At 36.5% G+C, this 19,657-nt stretch overlaps 3 protein-coding genes across 3 annotated transcripts in view; 2 read left to right on the forward strand and 1 right to left on the reverse strand.

The window, feature by feature from the left end:
* Positions 1–210: 210 nt before the first annotated feature.
* On the reverse strand, positions 211–14,107 carry hspa4a (heat shock protein 4a). Its single transcript, XM_073871055.1, has 19 exons — positions 13,780–14,107; positions 11,111–11,168; positions 10,865–11,005; positions 10,643–10,765; positions 10,401–10,500; positions 8,565–8,698; positions 8,062–8,306; positions 7,819–7,895; positions 7,549–7,700; positions 6,191–6,297; positions 5,961–6,094; positions 5,684–5,865; positions 5,283–5,375; positions 4,825–4,980; positions 3,711–3,836; positions 3,487–3,594; positions 3,289–3,408; positions 2,489–2,650; positions 211–1,236 (listed from the first exon to the last, which is right to left on the reverse strand). Exons 1-19 carry the CDS (start codon positions 13,884–13,886, stop codon positions 1,039–1,041), a joined length of 2,523 nt encoding a protein of 840 aa, XP_073727156.1. The 5' UTR covers positions 13,887–14,107; the 3' UTR covers positions 211–1,038.
* Positions 14,108–15,196: 1,089 nt separating this feature from the next.
* On the forward strand, positions 15,197–18,131 carry zcchc10 (zinc finger, CCHC domain containing 10). The gene is made up of 4 exons (XM_055180856.2): positions 15,197–15,355; positions 15,591–15,752; positions 16,255–16,299; positions 17,508–18,131. Exons 1-4 carry the CDS (start codon positions 15,315–15,317, stop codon positions 17,731–17,733), a joined length of 474 nt encoding a protein of 157 aa, XP_055036831.1. The 5' UTR covers positions 15,197–15,314; the 3' UTR covers positions 17,734–18,131.
* Positions 18,132–19,117: 986 nt separating this feature from the next.
* aff4 (AF4/FMR2 family, member 4) overlaps positions 19,118–19,657 on the forward strand; it is a 49,848-nt gene continuing 49,308 nt past the window's right edge. The window contains exon 1 of the mRNA XM_073871056.1: positions 19,118–19,494. The gene's annotated coding sequence lies outside the window, so the exon portion shown is untranslated. The remainder of the gene's footprint in view (positions 19,495–19,657) is intronic.

Below are 19,657 nucleotides of genomic sequence, written 5' to 3' on the forward strand. Positions count from 1 at the left end.
GATCTACAATAATTGTTTACATACCTGAACATTCATTATAAAAAAAACTGCTTCCAGAGGAATTTTTGCATTTGTGAATAATTTTGTGGTTGTAAAATTCCTACAATTTCTTTTTTTATAATTTCTAATACCTCAGTAAACTGACACAATATTAACACTTACAGTAAACCATAATGAACATCATATGTCCCTGAACATCAGAATAGACTGTTATGGACTCAATGAAACATCTTTAATAAAATTATAAACATCATTCAGATAATTTCTTGCACCTATATTTATGAAATTGATTGATTTATTATAATTATCATTTACAACAATTTGTGACTGGAGTGAACACAAAATAAGTCTCCACCATTCACACTGGTTGCAGAGTAAAAAAAAACAGAAACCCCAGGGTTTACCCAAAAGCGACCACACACACAAACCTACAGCCACAAAATAATTCATCTTTTACAATGAAATACTGCATAACAGTAACTCGACTTCAACATATACTGCACGTTATGCTACTGCGTCTACAACTCTTCTCAGTTATTGTTTAAGGTTTCTCTTCCTTTATTTCAGTGCTTTCTCACAAAACCTGGTGACTAGAAACTATATTGGACTTCAAGATTCAAAACAACAACATATGATGTTATTTGAGTAACAACAAATCTTCAAAGCCAATAAAATCTCCAAACAGCATAACAGAAATAAACATAACATCATTTTAACAGTGTTTAGCGTGCAGCTCTCAAGTCCATCCCGCTTCACAATTCCTCAAGTGTTCTTTCAAAGAACAGGAACTTTAGATGTCTTCAAAAAGCAACATAGACCAGGTTCTCATCCTGTACCTGTAACAAGTTTATGTGAAACAAAGCAGAAAACATGCCACCAACAGCAAGAGAATATACTGCTGGAGTGAGCAAGACAAGCATCACCAAAATCAATCAGGTTGAGACGCTTGTTGTGTTTTGAAAGCTTTTGAGTTTGTTTATAAGAGGCGCAAGTGAGGCTGGAGCCTGGGGTTGAGAGAGGGAGGGAAGCCAAAGTGATTTAGTCAATGTCCATTTCAGGAAGCTTGGCCTCTGTGTTTTCTGGGGCGGCCTGTCCTTTCTCTGGACTGGCCGGCTGGGCCTCTGTGCCCTCCTGTCCATTAACAGGGCCGTTCTGTTCAGCTGTCTTTTCTTCTTTGGGAGGCTCCACCTTGGGCTTGGGTTTGGTTACAATAGGATTGCAAGCAGAGTACAGCTCCTGTAAATGCAAGAGAAATAAACATGAAACCAATACATGTCACAGATGCAAAAATTAAGACTAGGGTGACAGACATTGCAAATGTGAGATGAAAAGATGCTGAATTTTCAATACCTTTTTTAAAGACTTGAACGCACCACTTTATGTATTAGACAAGGGGTCTTCCAAACTTTTTGTGAGCAAGGGCTACCACAATGGATAAAATCTGTAGGGCTAACTTTTTTAATAAAGTCTACTCAAAATTTTTATTTTACTTAAAAAGTTTTATCATAACTTAATGTTAATATACATAAATGAAGCCAAGCTAATATAAATAAAATACATAATAAAAATTAAAGGTGCAGTGTGTAGATTTTAGCGGCAACCAACGGCTCAGACCACCATTTACTGAAAGATATAGAGAAGCTATGGTAGTAAACAAAATACAGTAGTGCCAAAACGCGCTCTGTAGAGCAGTTTGTCTGTTAAGAGCTTCTGTAGAAACATGGCGGCACAAAATGGCGACATTCATGTAAAGGGACCCGCAGTGTATGTAGATAAAAATGGCTCATTCTTAGGTAATAAACACATAACAGTACATTATGTAAAGTCTTTATACACCTGATAATATATTTATGTATATAATATAGCATTTCAGTCAATATTAGATCCTTCTAAATGTTTCACACGGCACCTTTAACTCTTTCCCCACCTTTGAAGAGTTATCTTGTCAATTAAGAAAAAACATTTCCCTGCCAATGCACTTTCCTGGCGATTTTTAATGTAATCTGTATTTCCGCCATTATCCACTAGATGACCCAATTTATAAAAAACGGATGCAAAAACAAATTTCATCAATTTTAAACTCTATGTATGTTTTAATTTTCTTTCCGAATCTGATCTCTAACAAAATTCATTTCCAAAAATGCAATTATTATATTGTTTAAAATTTGGTATTTTTAAAGAAACCTACCCATACCTAAGAGGTTATAAAGAGAGAATAAATGAAGGTAGGATGTTTCGTTTGTTTGTTGAAAGCAGAGGGTCTGTTCTTTCATTTGATATATTTGTATGCATATATATTTATAGAAGAACATTTTCCTGGAAGACATTTTGTAAAACTTTTGTGAAAATAACAAAAAAATGCTAGCTGGCAACTTTTTAAAAAAAGGCTGGCAGGGAATGAGTTAAAAAAGTGCTTTGGCGGGCAACTCACAGACATGTTGAGGACCACTGTATTAGACAATAAAACAACTTCATGTTTTCTTTATACCTTAGTTTTGGCCTGAATCTCCTGGACTTTAACCACAGGATCCTGGCTAAGAGTCTGTTTGCTCTGCAGGTTCATTTTGTTGTTCATCCAGGTCATGACATCGTTCACCTGTTTCTCCACCTTCATGACCTCCAGCTCATCTAAATGATCATACAGCTCATCCTGAGTTCAGAAATAAACAAAATGAGTTAATTCACATGAACTGTTTATGACAAACAGTCAAAACCTTGAGTAGCGTTTACTTTATACAACGGGTCAGTTGAATGCTTGAATCTGATTGGCCGATGAAAGTTCTGAGGTGTGCAATTATGTTCTGGGAAATGCACAATGAACGTAGTTCCAGGCAGCTCTCTTGACCGCATTACAGTTCAATATCACTTCGCATATTTAAATGTAATAATGGACTAACAAAAACAACATGACAGATGATTTTCCAAGGCAATAACAGCGCCGTTTAGAGATGCACAGAGGTACCTCGTTCACACAATCTCTCTCTCTCTCTAATAACTTCATTAATAACTGCATCAGAATGTTATCAACAGCTTAAGCCTTCATTGCCAGCTTTGAAATGACATTTTGGAACAAGCAAAAGAGCCGTTGCATGAGACGTGGAAGAAATAGTCCTACTCACAACAGCGTACACAATTTAAGTACAAAAACCGATGTGATCGAGGTATTGAGGTGTGGTAACCGTAGTATAAGCGGAATAATTGACTCCGGGCCATTGAACTATTGAAACATTTTTCTAATAATTCAACGGCCCGTCGTCAATTATTCCTTACTCAATTTGTAATGGTTACCTTGGCCTTGTAAGCCTCTACAATCTTCCTGTACTGCTGGATTTGTCTTCCAAGCTCATCGAAAGCTTTCGGTCGCTCGTCAGCCTCAATAAATCTGTTTCGAATTGGATCTCCAAGTTTCTATAAAAGACAAATAAGGATTAGTTTGTTTCGTCATTCATACATTCATCTCAATATGTAATCTAATCTAATCTTTACCTTCAGTTCTGCCAATTTATCGATGTACACTTGTTTTTGTTGGTCCTCTCCTTCTTCATATAACCAGTTTTCAGTGTCCTCCAGTTTTAAGGAGAAAGAATCTCGATCCTGAATCAAAAAGCATTATGTTTAATGAAAAACGAATCACTCGTGAGCTTAACTTACACATGATGGCAGGTTTTGCTACTGTATATGGACAAGTGGGAATAAGATTACACACTTACAGTCTCACTAACAAAGTTCTCCAGCACTCCATGCAGTTTATCTCTCATCTCATAAACGTATTCCTCCACAAAGTTCTTGGCATCATTCCTTTCTTTCTCCAGCTTGTCCTGCATTATCATCTTTCCCTATAGGACACAAATACGTAACACAATAAACAATCCAGTGGCTACAAATTCTCATTTCCATTCCCCACCGAAAATAAGTGAAAATCCGGAATTGGGTAAACTTGGGTATCTGAAAAAATCCCTGCACGTTTTGCTTTCCCATTTATACTATTCAAGAGGAAGGACAGTTTGGTTTATTCTTTTCTATTCTAAAGAGAAATAACTTGTTCCTTATTTTGTTCAACTTGTAGATGTGCAGCTTTATTTTATATTTTTTTCCCTAAAGCTAAACTCATACTCATACCATAAAAAGTTTATCATAAAAAGTTTGATATAATAAACAAGGGCTGCACGATTTGGGTAATTTTTCCCCATTGCGGTTATTGCTGCTAATATTGCGATGTGCGATTGCGATTATACTAAATGGTATCATGAGTCAACTTGATGGGTTTTAAGGAAAATCCACACAGGTAATGTTTTTAGTAAGGCATGTTTGTTAAAACTAGTTATATTTCCAAATTAAACTAAGGCCCAAAAACCGCCCCAAAAAGTTGATCATAAAAAGTTTAATATAATAAACTATATGTTCAACTATTTATTTAAGGGTCACTATAGCTGATGATTATAATAATAATAATGATGATGATGATTGTTAAATAGCATATACAGTGAAACCATGATATTTTCAAAGATGATTACCATACCGTGAAATTCTCATACCGGTACAACCCTACTATGGTGTTCTGGGTAGATATGGCTTGAGTCTAATAAGGTCTATAGGACTGTCCTTACAAGCTCCTTAAAATGCCCCAAACACATTTGATGTTGGGACGGTTACACACGTTTAACACTTAGGGTTAGCAGTTCTGTAATGAGTATAATTAATGGTGATGGTTGATTTAGGTTTGTATCCATTTTAGCATTTGCTAGTGATTATAACAGTATAAACAAATCTACATTTCAAACTGATGATGACTGTTTAAATGTGTCTATGTTTTATGTACAGTACCTCATTCTCCACAAACACGTTGAGCTCATTACTGGTCAGCTGCCAGTGCAAGCTGTTTTCAATGGGCAGGTCCACCGTCTTCGTCTTGACTTTGGGTTTCTTGGCTTGTGGAGGCTGATCGTTCTTCTTCTCCTGTTTGTTTTCTTCTGGCGAGGTCTAAAATTGAGGCCACAGTGAATTTTTCAATTGACTTTAACTACTAGATGCTCTTAAGGGGAAAATGTATATTTTGCCTGGTGTTGTGCAAGAACGGCTTAAATTCGGGAACACTGGTGCCATTTTTACATATGTGTGTACTTGGATAAGAAACAAAGTATCTGATACATTGTGTGTGGTTTAGGGTTAGTGGTGTGATAACATGCATCCACTTTAAAATGTAAATACAATTTAACAACATGTTCTTAAATACTATGTCTTGTATATCTGGAGTGCGTGTGTAAGTGTGTAAATTCACACACCTCCATCTCCTCAGTGTCTGATTTCTTGTCAGCATTTTCTTTCTGATCATCACTTAGATTCTTCTGCGATTCTTGATCCGTTTGCATCTTGCTCTTTGAGGAGTAAATATAGTCATCATGTTTGTTATTAACTTTGATCAATGAGCGACAAATAATCCAAACTGTGGCTAAACATGCTGACACGCCAAGATTAGTTCAAAATGTTGAAACAAATGCCTTTGTACACACAGGGAGATAGTTATACTATTAACAGGTGGCACGTTGCTGAGAAAATGCATGCTGATACAAGCTTCTCGATGATATCATTTGCACCAAATGCACACCCGTGTGCTAGCGTGGACGTGTCAGACATAAGCCAGACAGTAATAAAGGGTGTGCTTAACCATTAGTGATGTCTTTACCTCGTCCTCCTTAACTGGTGTGTCTGTCTCCATAGGTTCTTCTCCCTCTGTAGGTTTGATGACCTCCACCAGAGAAGCGCTGGAAACGCTGAAGAGCCCGTGTACATTTACACGAACTTTCACTTTCACCTTAGCGCTCTCACCTGACGCCTGAGGAACAACCTTCTGGATGTTAAACTGGCCTATGGGCAACCAAAAATTAGGGTGAATGACATGATCTCAAGCCCTGTGGCGTAAATGTTTCTTAGGAAAAGGTTAAAGACATTTCCCAACATACCTATGGTCGGATCAGGATACGGCAACTCTTTTGGATTGCTGTAGTAAGCTTCCAGGGTAAAGGGTTCCCTCCGGTAGAAAGTCAGTACTTTTGAAAACGGTGCCGCATGGTTCTTTGGGAATACTTCACAATCGCTGCAGTGGACAACAGTATGCGGCTATTAAAATACTGTTGAACTTTAAAATAAGGAGAGATATAACAGAGTGCAGAGTCATGAACTGCTAACAAACCTAACGCCTTCATCCGCCGCTGAAGTCCATTTAAGAGAGACAGGATACGGTACCACATCTGTGATGGAGAACTCTCGCACTTTAAAGGCGGGTGACAGAATGGCACACTGAGGAATAACAAACATGCGTGAGTTTTTTTTTTACAAGAAAACACAAAAGTCAAACAGAATGACCATGGATGATGTGAAATATCATAACTCTCTCCAAAACACAGTGAGCTTGACCACCTTTTAGCATTACAATTGTTTCCAATACAAAGGCCACACCAAGCACTGTTTTGCCCAAAAAGCATTAACTCAAAATATAATCAATCCCAGAATGCACTACAACAGACAATTTAAATCCAATATGGTACAAGAAATCATTTACATTTTTAGTATTATTGCATATTCCCTGGGCCCAAACCATAGACTGTAAAAAATATGGACGTAGTGTTCATGACGTCACCCATAGGTTTGTGAAGAGTTTTTTGAAGCCAATAGTCGGCCATCTTGGTCATGCGTCACAGCGCGTCACTCGCGGATAACCGAAAATGGGAAAAGAGGCGGGACGTGGGTGAAGCTGAGATATGGCTGTTTGCTGAAACCACACCCACCTAGGTCAAAATTAGTGACAGCAGTGGCAATAAACCTATCACTTAAATGGCCACACCCTTACATTCACCCCCATCGCAGTTACAGACCAAAATCACGTTTTGTACCAGGCTGTAATCATTATTTTCTGCTGTAAAGTTGGGCATTTTAACATTTGGGTCATTGTTCCGCCCCACTGGATTTTTGTAACCGTGCGTACTTTGTATGCATAGGTCACGCATGCGTGCACATAAGTATGTAGCCCTGGATACTCATAGCATTTTGTCGCAATGCACATACGTCGAATGTTCGTGAACGCGTACAAGTCAAATCAACTATGCTGCCCTCCAAAGGCTAAGTGCAGTAACTTCACAAACTTAGAAAAATGCCCTTAAAGTTTTTACATCAGTCAGTCAAACATGTTACTGGAATTTTGACACTCGTTTCTCTGAAATGGGGCAAAATTGAACCTGGAGACTTTGTCACAAGACCGAAAAGATGTCACAAAGCCCATTCCAAGTCTTAAAGGACTTCCATAGTAAAAAACAAATATTATGAAAGTATTGTAATAAATGATGGTAAGCACACCTTTGACGATATAAAGTACCTATTATAAATATATCAAACATGTATTTTTGTGAGTGGATGCATGCAGAGCTAAGGACTTCATTTGGACAAATTTTTCGATTTTCTCAATATTTGGCACCCTCAAGATTCCAGAAAAGAAAGCTTTTTTTAATTTCAGATGATGTATACGTTTCGATTTTTTTTTACATTGACTCTGACCTGCAGTGCACATCCTCTGGCCACTGCTTCATCTGCATTGAGAGTTGTACTCAGCTCCTTTCCAAAGAATCGGCTGATTCTCTCTTTAATAGCTGGAATTCTGGAGGCACCACCTATAATCTCCACTGCATAGATATCCTCTTTCTTCAGCTCTGGATGTAGCAAAATAAAATATTGCTGCTTTACTAACCAGCTCAATCTACAATTTTTTTCAATTTACTGATTTTTTATATTTAATGAACAAGCTTGATTGACTACATTACTACTTACTAGTCTGTTCCATGACACTGCGAAGAGGACCCTCCACCTTGGCTAGTAGCCCTGCGCAAAGCTCCTCAAATGTAGCTCTGGAAGAGAGTCACAAAGATATTATTAGCTGCTGACATCATGATGCACATGTCATGAGCACAAACATTTCCCAATTCAAGCTCAGTGCCCAAGTTACCCCGCTGAGTCCCAGTGCCCGATTTAGCCGTCTACACACTGTTAGCGCGGTTGCCCGTGGTTACCAACCTGTTGAGCTTGCTGGAGACGTCGATGTCATTCATGAAGCATTCAATGTTGAGTGGCAAGTCAGAGGAGTTGGCACTCATGAGCTTCTTCAGCTTCTCGCTCTCCTGGTAGAGTCGCACCAGAGCGCGAGGCTTCGTGCGCACGTCCAGTTTGTACTTCTGGGCGAAATCCTCACAGAAGTATTTGACCAACACCTCATCGAAGTCTTTACCGCCCAGCTCAGGGTCAAATGCAGAACCAAGAACCTGCAAAAGCCAGTCAACAAAGATATTAGAAGAGTTGCACCTATGTATCGGTCACCAATATTTATTGGCTGTTTTGATGGGTTTAAACATCAGGAGTTTGGCAATGAAAAGGTGATATAATAAACCAAAAGTGACAAAAGTTTATGTTGTGAGCAAATTCTTTCTTAAAATCGCTTATTGGCTAAAAATCCATAAATATGAGTAAGTATGAATAAGCCAAATTGTGGGTACAAAGGGTAAATAAAAGAAAATCCTTACTTTTAACTTCCCCTTGTTAAAGGCACACACGGAGACCTGGTAACTAGCATGGCCAACATCCACAAACACTACAATCCTGGGCTTCTCTTCAGGAGCTGGCAGGTCCTGCTTGTAAATCCCATATGCCAGTGCAACTAAAATGACACAAAGAACGGACTTAATAATGATTCCTTTAAAGAGCCACACAGATCTAAAATGGAAAGTGACCTGTATTGCAGTGTGTCATGTAGCTGTCCATCAATGTAAACAATGTGCAAAGTAGTTGAACCAAAAAGTGCACGATTAATACATTTATTGGCTTCTAAAGTAGGGAGTTGACTCTGAATTGCTGAAACGAGTCGTTATATGGATTGGATCTCCTGCCTGACTTTATCCACGTCACACGAACACTTCCACGTCACACGAGATACTAATCTCCGCCTACAGCCTTGCCCGCAGGAGAAATGAAAACTATGACCCGCCCACAGCTAGTGTGTGTAAACATCAGCTCACGCTGTGTTTTCAGTTTGTGTTGTTTTCACTACCCAAGGAGACTTTTTCAAGGAGGGATATACTAAACGTGTCTGGCTGTGAAGAATCAGTGTTTAAAGGGATACTTCACCGATTTAGCATTCAGCTTTGTATCTGTAGAAACCCGTCAGTATTACTGAATGACCATGTTTCCCTCCATCATTTCCCCCTGAGAGGAGAGATATCTGCATTTTGGTTCTGCAAAAAAGTCCTCCGATGATGCAAAAATCGTCATATTACATCATCGGAGGACTTTTTTGCAGAACCAAAATGCAGATATCTCTCCTCTCAGGGGGAAATGAGGGAGGGAAACATGGTCATTCAGTAATACTGCCGGGTTTCTACAGATACAAAGCTGAATGCTAAATCGGTGAAGTATCCCTTTAAAATGAATTTTTAACGGAGGAATTTAGACGTTTGGCAATGAAAGATGGTTCAGTACCCACTTTATTTGGAACAACATGCAACTCCTAACCACAACCTGCAAGTATGATTATAGCTACATAAATGCTTAAATGAGTGTTAAATGTTAGTTTCTATCGTCGTTTTTATTGCGTGGATTAATGATGAATGATGTTGATAATGTCTTCTCATTAAATCATGTTAGCACTAGGTCAATACATGTTGCACTATTGTTGGTCTGTGCCACTGATCTGTGACCAATCAGAGCAGAGTAGGCTACTGAAAGGTGGGGTTTATGCAGACTGAGTCGTTGAACGGCTTCAGACAAATCGTTTGGGGATCTCTGAGAAATGGGGTAATTTTAAATGTATATTTTGAGAATATTACAGTGTTTTTTGACCTTGCATGCATTTAAACCTGTTGTCTGGGACTTATAAACAGTGATAGGATGCTTAAAATTGTCAACTTACTGGCTCTTTAATACTCTTCATTATTTGTTTTATTTTTTAAAGTGACACTTCATCAGTCATTGTCAGAATGACACATAAGCCAAACTGGAAACTGAGAGTACCCTGCATGTCAAAAAATGATGCTTAAAGGTGGAAACTGAGCATCAAAAAGTGATGGAAAAAGTGACGCTAAAGGATCGCATACCCCATGCATTCAAAAGTCATGGTTCGACTACGGCTTTGTAGTGATGCGAAATGCTTTTGCTCGCACAGGAATGTCTCCCACATCAGATTTTATTTAAGGTTGCGGTTTCTGAATAAACAAACGTTCGTTCTGACGTGATTGGTGTTGTGTTATTCAAACATAAATGGCCTATTAGATTATGCATCTTGACTGAGCGCTTTTCTTCATATAAGTTCAGAAAAACAATTTAGAGTAAATAAATAACAGAATGCTCATATGTGGGTATCTCACCTGCTGTAGTGTCATTCATGAGTCGCAGACAGTTAAGGCCTGCGATCTGTGCAGCATCCATGACTGATCTTCTCTCAGCATCAGTATAAAAACTTGGAACCTACAAAATTATGAGGAAAAACCAAAACTAACTTAACCTGTCTGATTACATAATAGTGACAATAACTAAACATAAAAAATGTAAATAGTTATACAGTTTAACCATGGGGTGTAAATTCAAGTTGAACATGTAAATTACGTACAGAAATGACACAGTCTGCCACAGGTTTTTTAAGAGCAGACTCAGCGGTTTCCTTAAGCTTGGTCAGGAGCATAGCAGTGACCTGCTCTATGCTGAACACCTTCTCCTCCTCCATATACATGACCTGCGGGAACAGAGAAAACACAGCATTACAGCGATAACCCAAAATGTCCTAGTTTATAAAAATCTGCTAAAACAGATTTCATTTGTAATGCGGTTAAACCTTGATGCCTGTGGTCCCCGAGGGCATTTGTGCCAGATCATAGACCAGACTGGACTTTGCTGACTGGATGTACGGATCGCTGAACGCCCTGCCATGGAATCGCTTGAACCCCTGCACGGTGTTCTTGCAGTTTGTCACCACCTTGTTGTGAGATATTTTTTTTAGTTTCACTGTTCATCCATCACTACCCAATGCAGAATATGTTATTGCACAAATAATAAAAAAAAATATTAATTTAAAGTTCACCTGGCTTTTGGCAGCTGCTCCTATTGAACGATTACGAGGTCCAAAAGATACAAATGACCTGCAAAATATGCATTTAAAAATTAGTAATATTATGTGCATACATATATATTTGGGGAATATATCAGTCAGGTCAATAACTCGGCTGATATTAGACCATTTTTACATTATTAGATTAGGTCAATAATTAATTGTGACTACTTTATTCATTAGGCTACTTAAATATTATAATTTGTATCATGTACATACATTATATCAATAAGGGCATTAAATGTAAAATACTTATGTTTTGGCAATCTTGCTCTTTTGATATTCATACCAGACATTAAAATACTGATTAACCACCAGAAAGTCATTTCCACAAAATAGAAATAGGGCTGGGTGGTATGACGGATATTCTGTTCCTGTGAAATAAAACTTCAGACGAAACAGATTTTTCTATTCAGTGTATTCCACAGAATGTAAATAAGTGGGCGTGGCCAAAGCACCACTCCCACACGTTAGACGGGGTGTGACGGAAAAACATGTAAAATAAGTCATTTCTATATAGTTTGACTCATAGTACAAAATCTTTTATTAGAAATACGAGAAAGGGACGCAACGGTTAAGGTCTAATAGAAAGTATAGAGTGACAAGACCTTAAAACAGACTTCATGGTCATCCCCTTGTGGCACCTATCATATTTATAATATCAACTTCTAGATATCTGTCTCTCATATACAGGTATTTATCCTGTCTGTAGGTTTGTTTATATATTCATACCCATTTATTTTACGTATCGTCTATTTTTAAAGTACATAAATGCAAAATGCAATAAATGCATACTACAGCTTCAATAATCTATAAAATAAATAACTGATTAAAGAACAGGATTCTGTCTATCAAGACTTAATCTGTTGTTATCTTCTGGGCATTTTCACTTTAACAATAATTATGTCATATTTAAAAAAAAAAAGTGGTGAGTATTTAATTAAAACCTATAGTAAGTTTCTATTTTCCAAAAACAACAAAACTGATAAAGTGAAATAAACCGTTACAGTGAAATCAAATTATTCTGTGAAATGGATTTTGGTCCCACCCCTAAATATGAATATTTTTGAATAATTATACCTGGGTAGTTGATAGTTTTAGGGTATTGCCATGTTCTACATTATAACCTGCTATTATCCATCTAAAGCTATGTGTTTACATGACAACGATGTAGTAAAAAAGGTAAAAAATTTGACATACATGACAACACTCATGCGTCAAGATTCATGTTTACACTAAAAACTGCATTACGCGTGCCAGCAACAAATGTTGTGCACTATTTTCACAACAGTACTCATAGGATATTTATTTAGACAATTTAAAGGGGTAGTTCACCTAAAAATGAAAGTTCTGTCATCATTTGCTCACCCTCATGTTGTTACAAACCTGTATAAATTTCTTTGTTCTGATGAACACAAAGGAAGATATTTTGAGAAATGTTTGTAACCAAACCATTTGTAGACCCCATTTATATCTAAAGTAGGAAAAAGAAAACTAAGGAAGTAAAAGGGGTTCAGAATTTTCATTTTTGGGTGAACTATCCCTTTAAACTAAATAAGTGTTTAGGTAAACAATACTTGATAATGTAAATAAGGTTATTGCACTTTATGTAAAGAAACAACACTCTAAAAAACTGTTTTGAAGGGATCTGTTATTCTTATCAAATGCATGTCACATCTTGCTTTTGTACTTAGAAACTAATCTTACTCATTTTTACAATATGATTATGACTCTAACCCTTATGGCATAGTATTCATTTTTTTTTATAATGTGCATTAATCTGTCTTTTAAATAAAATAAAAACATAAGATGTATATATTTGAGAACCACACTTCACAAACTATATACACATTGTATATTTGTACATAATATGATATCAACATATGATATATATTTTGTATCTTGATTTATGATGACAGCCCCAAACAGATATTATTTTATGTATCAGAAGATAATATCACAATATTAGCCTGGAATCTGACATAGATTTCTCAGTTTTTATGCCTTCTCATACTTTTGTGAGACATTAACATTGTAGGCATTTCCATCTAATATATCAGTATGTTTATTAACTCTATTGTTGTAGTATATTACGGTATAATTATTCCCAAACGCTTAAAGTGAAGCTCTCGGCGCGCGTCTATATGCTAGAATGTTCTTGCGCGCCGCCGGTGTGTCGTCACAGCAGCAGGAGCACGAGCCACGCGCTGTAGCATTCGGCTAACTGACCGCAGCACGCTCTCATTCATTATTACGCTTAAACAACTAGCTGACATATAAACTACGTTCATATAAAAAAAACTTTACAGATATATAATTGACTTTTTCATTATGATTTATCCTACTTAAGGATAATTAAAATACTGTAGGGGAATTATATGAGTCCAAAGTAGATTAGTATTTTACAGTGGGACAAAGTATATAACATATTTATATGATACATTACTTAGACAAATTGAACAAAATAATGACATTCCGAAATGAAAATAAAACAGGCTGCAATCAAGTTTCACACACATTTCTGGCCTCATTGTGACAGGCCAGCTTTAAAACCAACCAGAAATGTACAGTGTAAAAATACAGTGCATAATCATAAACCGATCATAACTAAAGTTTTACCAGAGTAAAAGTGTTTGACTTACGGTGTACATCGGTCGCTGTATTCGTTCGCTGCCGTTTCTATCCCACCGGCCCGAGCGACAGCAACATAACAGCTCTGAAAGCCCACATCAAATCCCACCACTGACATCTTCACTGGAGATTACGATTACAACAGCCAACGATACTGTGAACACAAGAACGGAGCGTCGTTTTGTCCTCAAGTATAACAGTCGCCCAAATGCGCAGTCAAAACTTTTTATTCATGAAACCCTGGTTTAAAGCAAATTCATTGCTCTCGGCTGTCTTTTGACTGAGGTAATGCACACCGGCTGACTGCTACATGAATCGGGTGAGAAGTTCACGCTAAAGTCCGCTGTTTTATCGCGAGATTTGGCAAATTCTAGCTCGCTCTGGAGCTTTCTTTTTGTGACGCAACCATGACGACAACCCTTGAATGATAGACAGGAAAAGTACACAATTTAACATAATATTTTAAAAATACTCAAATTGTTCTATTTTTTATCTCTTTTTTGGTAACATGTGAATAATTGTATGAATGTGCCATTGAACAAAATGTGTTTTATACTTGTTGATGATTTCAATAAAAAAGTATTTCCTCAAGATGGTAACAATGGAACCATTTATTAACGATTATATACTTTATGAATATTATAAATAAGTATTGTCCCAAACATTAGACAGCCATAAGGTAACGTTAAACTGGGAAGTAATTTTAGTCAGTAAGAGGTCGAGGGTGATGATTTCAGAAATCTCAGGATTGAGAATTTAACACAATATAATTAAATTTAAACATTTATGAGCATTTATGTAATAAGTGTGATATTTCAGATGTATCTGGGCCAATACACTTCACAAAACCAATGGAACATATGTTTTGGTATGGAGTAAATATATAACTTTTGATTGCAGTTTTAATGCAGCGTAAAAAAGTTTTAATGCATCGCTGCATCCGACTTATCATGGCATCATAGAGTAATGCCAGACACTATCATAGGAACCAGAACTGTGTTGGAGGGAAAAGAATCACCTGGGTCTTAATGAAGAAGGTTGGGCCACACAGGCCTTAATTCCACATTATCCTTATGAATGTAAAGTCTTAAAGGATGTCACCCATGTTTTATATAGATGTAAGAAATTTGACCAACTCAGACAGAAATGGAAAGACTGGTGCAGAAAATGACATTCATAATATTTTACAAGAGCAAGGAATGCAGGGACAAAGAAGCAGATATTTCATTATGTATCTTAATACTGGTTTAAGTAGAAGAATTTAGGTTATTTATTTGTTATTATTTTTATTTATAAGTATTATCAAGTTTAGATTTGGTTTTGTTATTGTTTTATGATTTAATGATTGTGTCATTTGCCAACGTCCATTTTACACACTCCTGCAGTAATCCAGTAGATGGCGGTATATATCGTGAAGATATGATCCGCCAATGAATAAAAGAAGAAGACTTATCAGCTATGCTATACTCATAATGTACAGTAGGTGGCAGTAGAGCCCATAAGCAGTGGTTGGCAAAATAACAAGAAGAAGACCATCAAATCCAAAATGGCGACTCCCATGCATAGATTGATCGCTCGTAGACAAGCGTAAGTTTTTCAAATATTTTATGATACTTGAGTTAAGTTTATGTTTTTACTGATAATGTATCTATTGTAGATTAATCTTATTAGTTGACTGTTTTGTGTTTGTTGCTATTGATGTCAGTTTTTCAAGTCGTTCATCTCGAGCGCATTATACGTCGTAAATCAGCCTCGCAAGTATTTGTTGTATTTATTTTATTTCACCGGTAATTTACTGTGTTATTTTTCATGGTTCATACAGAGAGGCAAACAAACAAGGTGTTCGTTGTCAGAAATGTCTAGAATATGGTCACTGGTCTTACGAGTGCAAAGGGAAAAGAAAATATCTCTATCGGCCATCCAGGACAGCTGAGATGAAAAAGAAGCTGAAAGACACCGAAAGCAAAGCTTTAGATGAAACTGGGTAAGACACAAATAAGCACCCAAATAAAGTATTTTTATTTCAAATTTACACTCAATATCTATTGTACTGTAATACTGTATGTACACATGCACAAGCAGTTCTTAGTACCAACTCTATCTGTTTTTATCAGCATGTTTTTATATTTCGGAAAACTCAAATATGCTATCTATATCTATGCTATTACTGGATATATAAAATAATGTTTTAAATGTACATTGAGTTAAAAATTTCATGATTATTTATTTGTTATAATCTTAATCTATGTGACCCTGACATTGCCTAACTTTGATGACACTGGATATCCTTTGTTCAGGGAGTAGACAGCAGTGAACACTGTGAAGGACCCCTGTCATTTTGAACGCATTTATAGTTTTGTTTGTGTAACAGTAAAATGTAGCCTGGGTTCTACAGCCTTTTAAAAAAATTACAGATTTTGGCGTAATTTTTCCTTTTTATTTACTGAAAAGCCTATTTTAAATGTACCTATATTTTCTTTCTTAAGACCTGGAATAGTACAACAAAGTGAGAAAAAGACAAAGAAAAAAAGGTAAGTCTTTTTGTCTCTATGGTAAAATGCTGTTATTTTGTTCTAATTTCATGCAAAAAAATAATAATTACATGTTGTGCTAAATGGAAACTGGAAACTACCAGTTCTGGTAAGACTTAAGCGCTTCCAAGTAAAATATAAATAAAATAACTGTCTCAGGGCTTTTTGTTTATAGATCCTTTTACAGCTCACGTGATAAGCCTGCGCGCATTTAGGCAACAGAAGTGGTGTTATTCCCCATTGGTTCTAACGTGTTAGCAACTCAGAAAGTTTATCAAAACGGTTTCCCAGCATCAAAATGTCTGGTTGTTGCATTTGGTTGCACTAATATAATATACTAATATAAGTTTATTTGTATCTGGCAACTTTATATTTGGCCAACTGCTAACGTCTTCTATCCACTCCAATATAGTACACGCATCTGGTAGCTGTGTTGAAAAAGTTGATAAAGTCAACTTTTTAAAATAACTTTCTCTGTCTGTGTTGCTTAACTGCTGATTCTTGCCATACTTCCGTTGCCAAAATGCGCGCACATACGCTGCCACGTTATCATTGTGTACAAACAGTAAAAGGGTCTATTAGACCCTTGAGAAACATCAAATTAAAATTTATGTGATTAACCGAGCAACATGTTTGCCCTCAGAAATGTCTGGAATATGGAATAAAAAAATTAAACTGTATTTTATCATCTTCAGTGTAGTCACCTTTTGCCTAAAATTTGTAAGAAAAAAAAAGAGATTTTATCATTTTTATCAAGCAGATTCTTGATGCTTTTAAACCAGTCTGTTTTGGGCTCTTATTGGCTGTGTTGTCTTGACTATTCAGCTCAAGTCATTTCAAAATTAATGATCATGAGAATGATTACAATTGACTTACCATAAACTTTTGACCAGTACTTTATGCATATATGTATATATATATATATATATATATATATATATATATATATATATATATATATGTATATGGATATGTATATATATGTGTATATGTGTATGTGTATGTATGTATATATGTATATATGTATATGTATATATACTTGCTTAATTTTCTTGTAACAGTTATTTTAGTATGTACTTATGATAAACGTGAAGTTTTCAACTAAAAGGTGCATAAATTCTAAACCACACAATTAAATTAAATTAGTTTTAAAATAAATAGCATCATGGCATAAAAAGTGATTATAGCACTTTGCTGTTTTCTTTAAGGTCCTCCTCCAGCTCCGGCAGTAGCAGTGATTCTTCAAGCTCTTCTAGCGATTCTTCCTCAGACAGCAGTGATTCCTCCAGCTCCTCATCCTCATCTGAAGACAGCAGCAGTGACAGTGAAGACAGTTCCAGCTCATCTTCTTCTTCATCCTCTTCTGACTCCGATTCAGATTCCTCAAGCAGTTCTGACCAAGGTCCACCAAAAAAAAGAAAGAAGAAGAAATGAAGGCCATGTTCATCTCATTTAAACAGAATTCATATTGATACATTGACAGTAATACAACATCCTGGTTAAATGACTCCAACAAATACCCCAACAAAGTGTTTACTCAGTCTCTAACACCTTTATTCATACGGTCACAGTGGACGCTTTCTTTCGCTACTTTTTGTAATATTTTCCACGAGGGGAAGTAATGCATGTATTTAAAGAAATTGAGGCAAATGTTGGTTTTTGTAGAATTGTAAATTCACATCCATGGTTTAAATTATACTACAGTTAATCATTTTGGTTCTTTTTTGATTTTCTGTGCATTTTTTTGTTACATATGGATTGTGATGCACAAAGTTGGGGCAGTGTTTTAAGAACTATGTTCTGCTGAAATAAATAGTTTTTAAAGATAGAAATGTGCCCTTTGTGACATGTAAACCTGGTAGACGTCATAAATATAAATGAGGCATAAATTCACATTCCTTCATTAAGAACAACAGGTGATCAAAATGATATTATCATATATGATACACAGGGGTGACTAAATACTCAAAAAAATAGATCATATACAGTATATAGGACATATTATATATTAGGTATATTAATGATACATTTATACTTACACATACAAATATACACTCACCTAAAGGATTATTAGGAACACAATACAAATACTGTGTTTGACCCCCTTTCACCTTCAGAACTGCCTTAATTATTTCAGTCAAAGTTGCTCTTTTATCAGCTTGAATCAGTCGGTCCATTCTCCTCTGACTGCTAGCATCAACAAAGCATTTTCGCCCACAGGACTGCCGCATACTGGATGTTTTTCCCTTTTCACACCATTCTTTGTAAACTCTAGAAATAGTTGTGCGTGACAATCCCAGTAACTGAGCAGATTGTGAAATACTCAGAACGGCCCGTCTGGCACAAACAACCATGCCACGCTCAAAATTGCTTAAATCACCTTTCTTTCGCATTCTGACATTAAGTTTGGAGTTCAGAAGATTGGCTTGACCAGGACCACACCCCTAAATGCATTGAAGCAACTGCCATGTGATTGGTTGATTAAATAATTCCATTAAAGAGAAACTGAACAGGTGTTCCTAATAATCCTTTAGGTGAGCGTAATACCTAGAATATAGGTATTTATGTAATAACTGTGCATGTATAAAATTTCAGTTTTTTTAAAAATCAGTTTTTACTAAATGTATATAATGTTTATTCATTCATGTTTAAGCAGATTGTAAATATCGTGTCTCAATAGCAAATTGCCATTATACACTATTTCTAAGATTGTGTTTACAAGAAAAATAATTCTGTTTATTTAAATGTTTATTTTGGTAACATTGTCTTAGCAATAGTTTCTAATAAACGAGTTTAGTGAGGTAAATAGCCTCTTGCAGAGGATGTAGTGCGCAGTAAACACTGCGTAGGGACACTGGACTGGAACGCGACGTTTTGAGACACGGTACATCGCTCTCGTCACGTGATCAGGTTAGTTTACGAAGCCGAAATCAGCCACCCAGATCCGCGATGATCTACTAAAATGATCGTGATCTGCTGGACAAATCTGTCAGACAGAATAATGACGACCGAACGACCTTCGGCGGTATGGCTTACCTAAACGAGCCGACTCTTTTAATGATTTTTACTGTTTCGCGTTTTGGTCGGTGACACATTTATTATTGGGACGCTACAGCAGATCAGTGTGAAGCGGACAGAGACAAAGAGAAGGGCTTTCCATAGCTAGAATGCTCTGGGCCTAAAAGAAGCCAAGAGGTAAGTGGGGCAAAGCATACGGTTTGAACATGAAAATTATTTATTTATACCACCAAAGTAACATGTTACGGGTTGTCACATGAACAAAGGATCTAATATCTGTTTGTGTATCAGAAATGCGAGCTGTCCAGTGGTGATCATACTCACAGGCCATCGCATAGAC

The sequence above is a fragment of the Misgurnus anguillicaudatus genome, chromosome 9 (genome assembly GCF_027580225.2).
Source record: "Misgurnus anguillicaudatus chromosome 9, ASM2758022v2, whole genome shotgun sequence".
NCBI classification, from domain to species: Eukaryota; Metazoa; Chordata; class Actinopteri; order Cypriniformes; family Cobitidae; genus Misgurnus; species Misgurnus anguillicaudatus.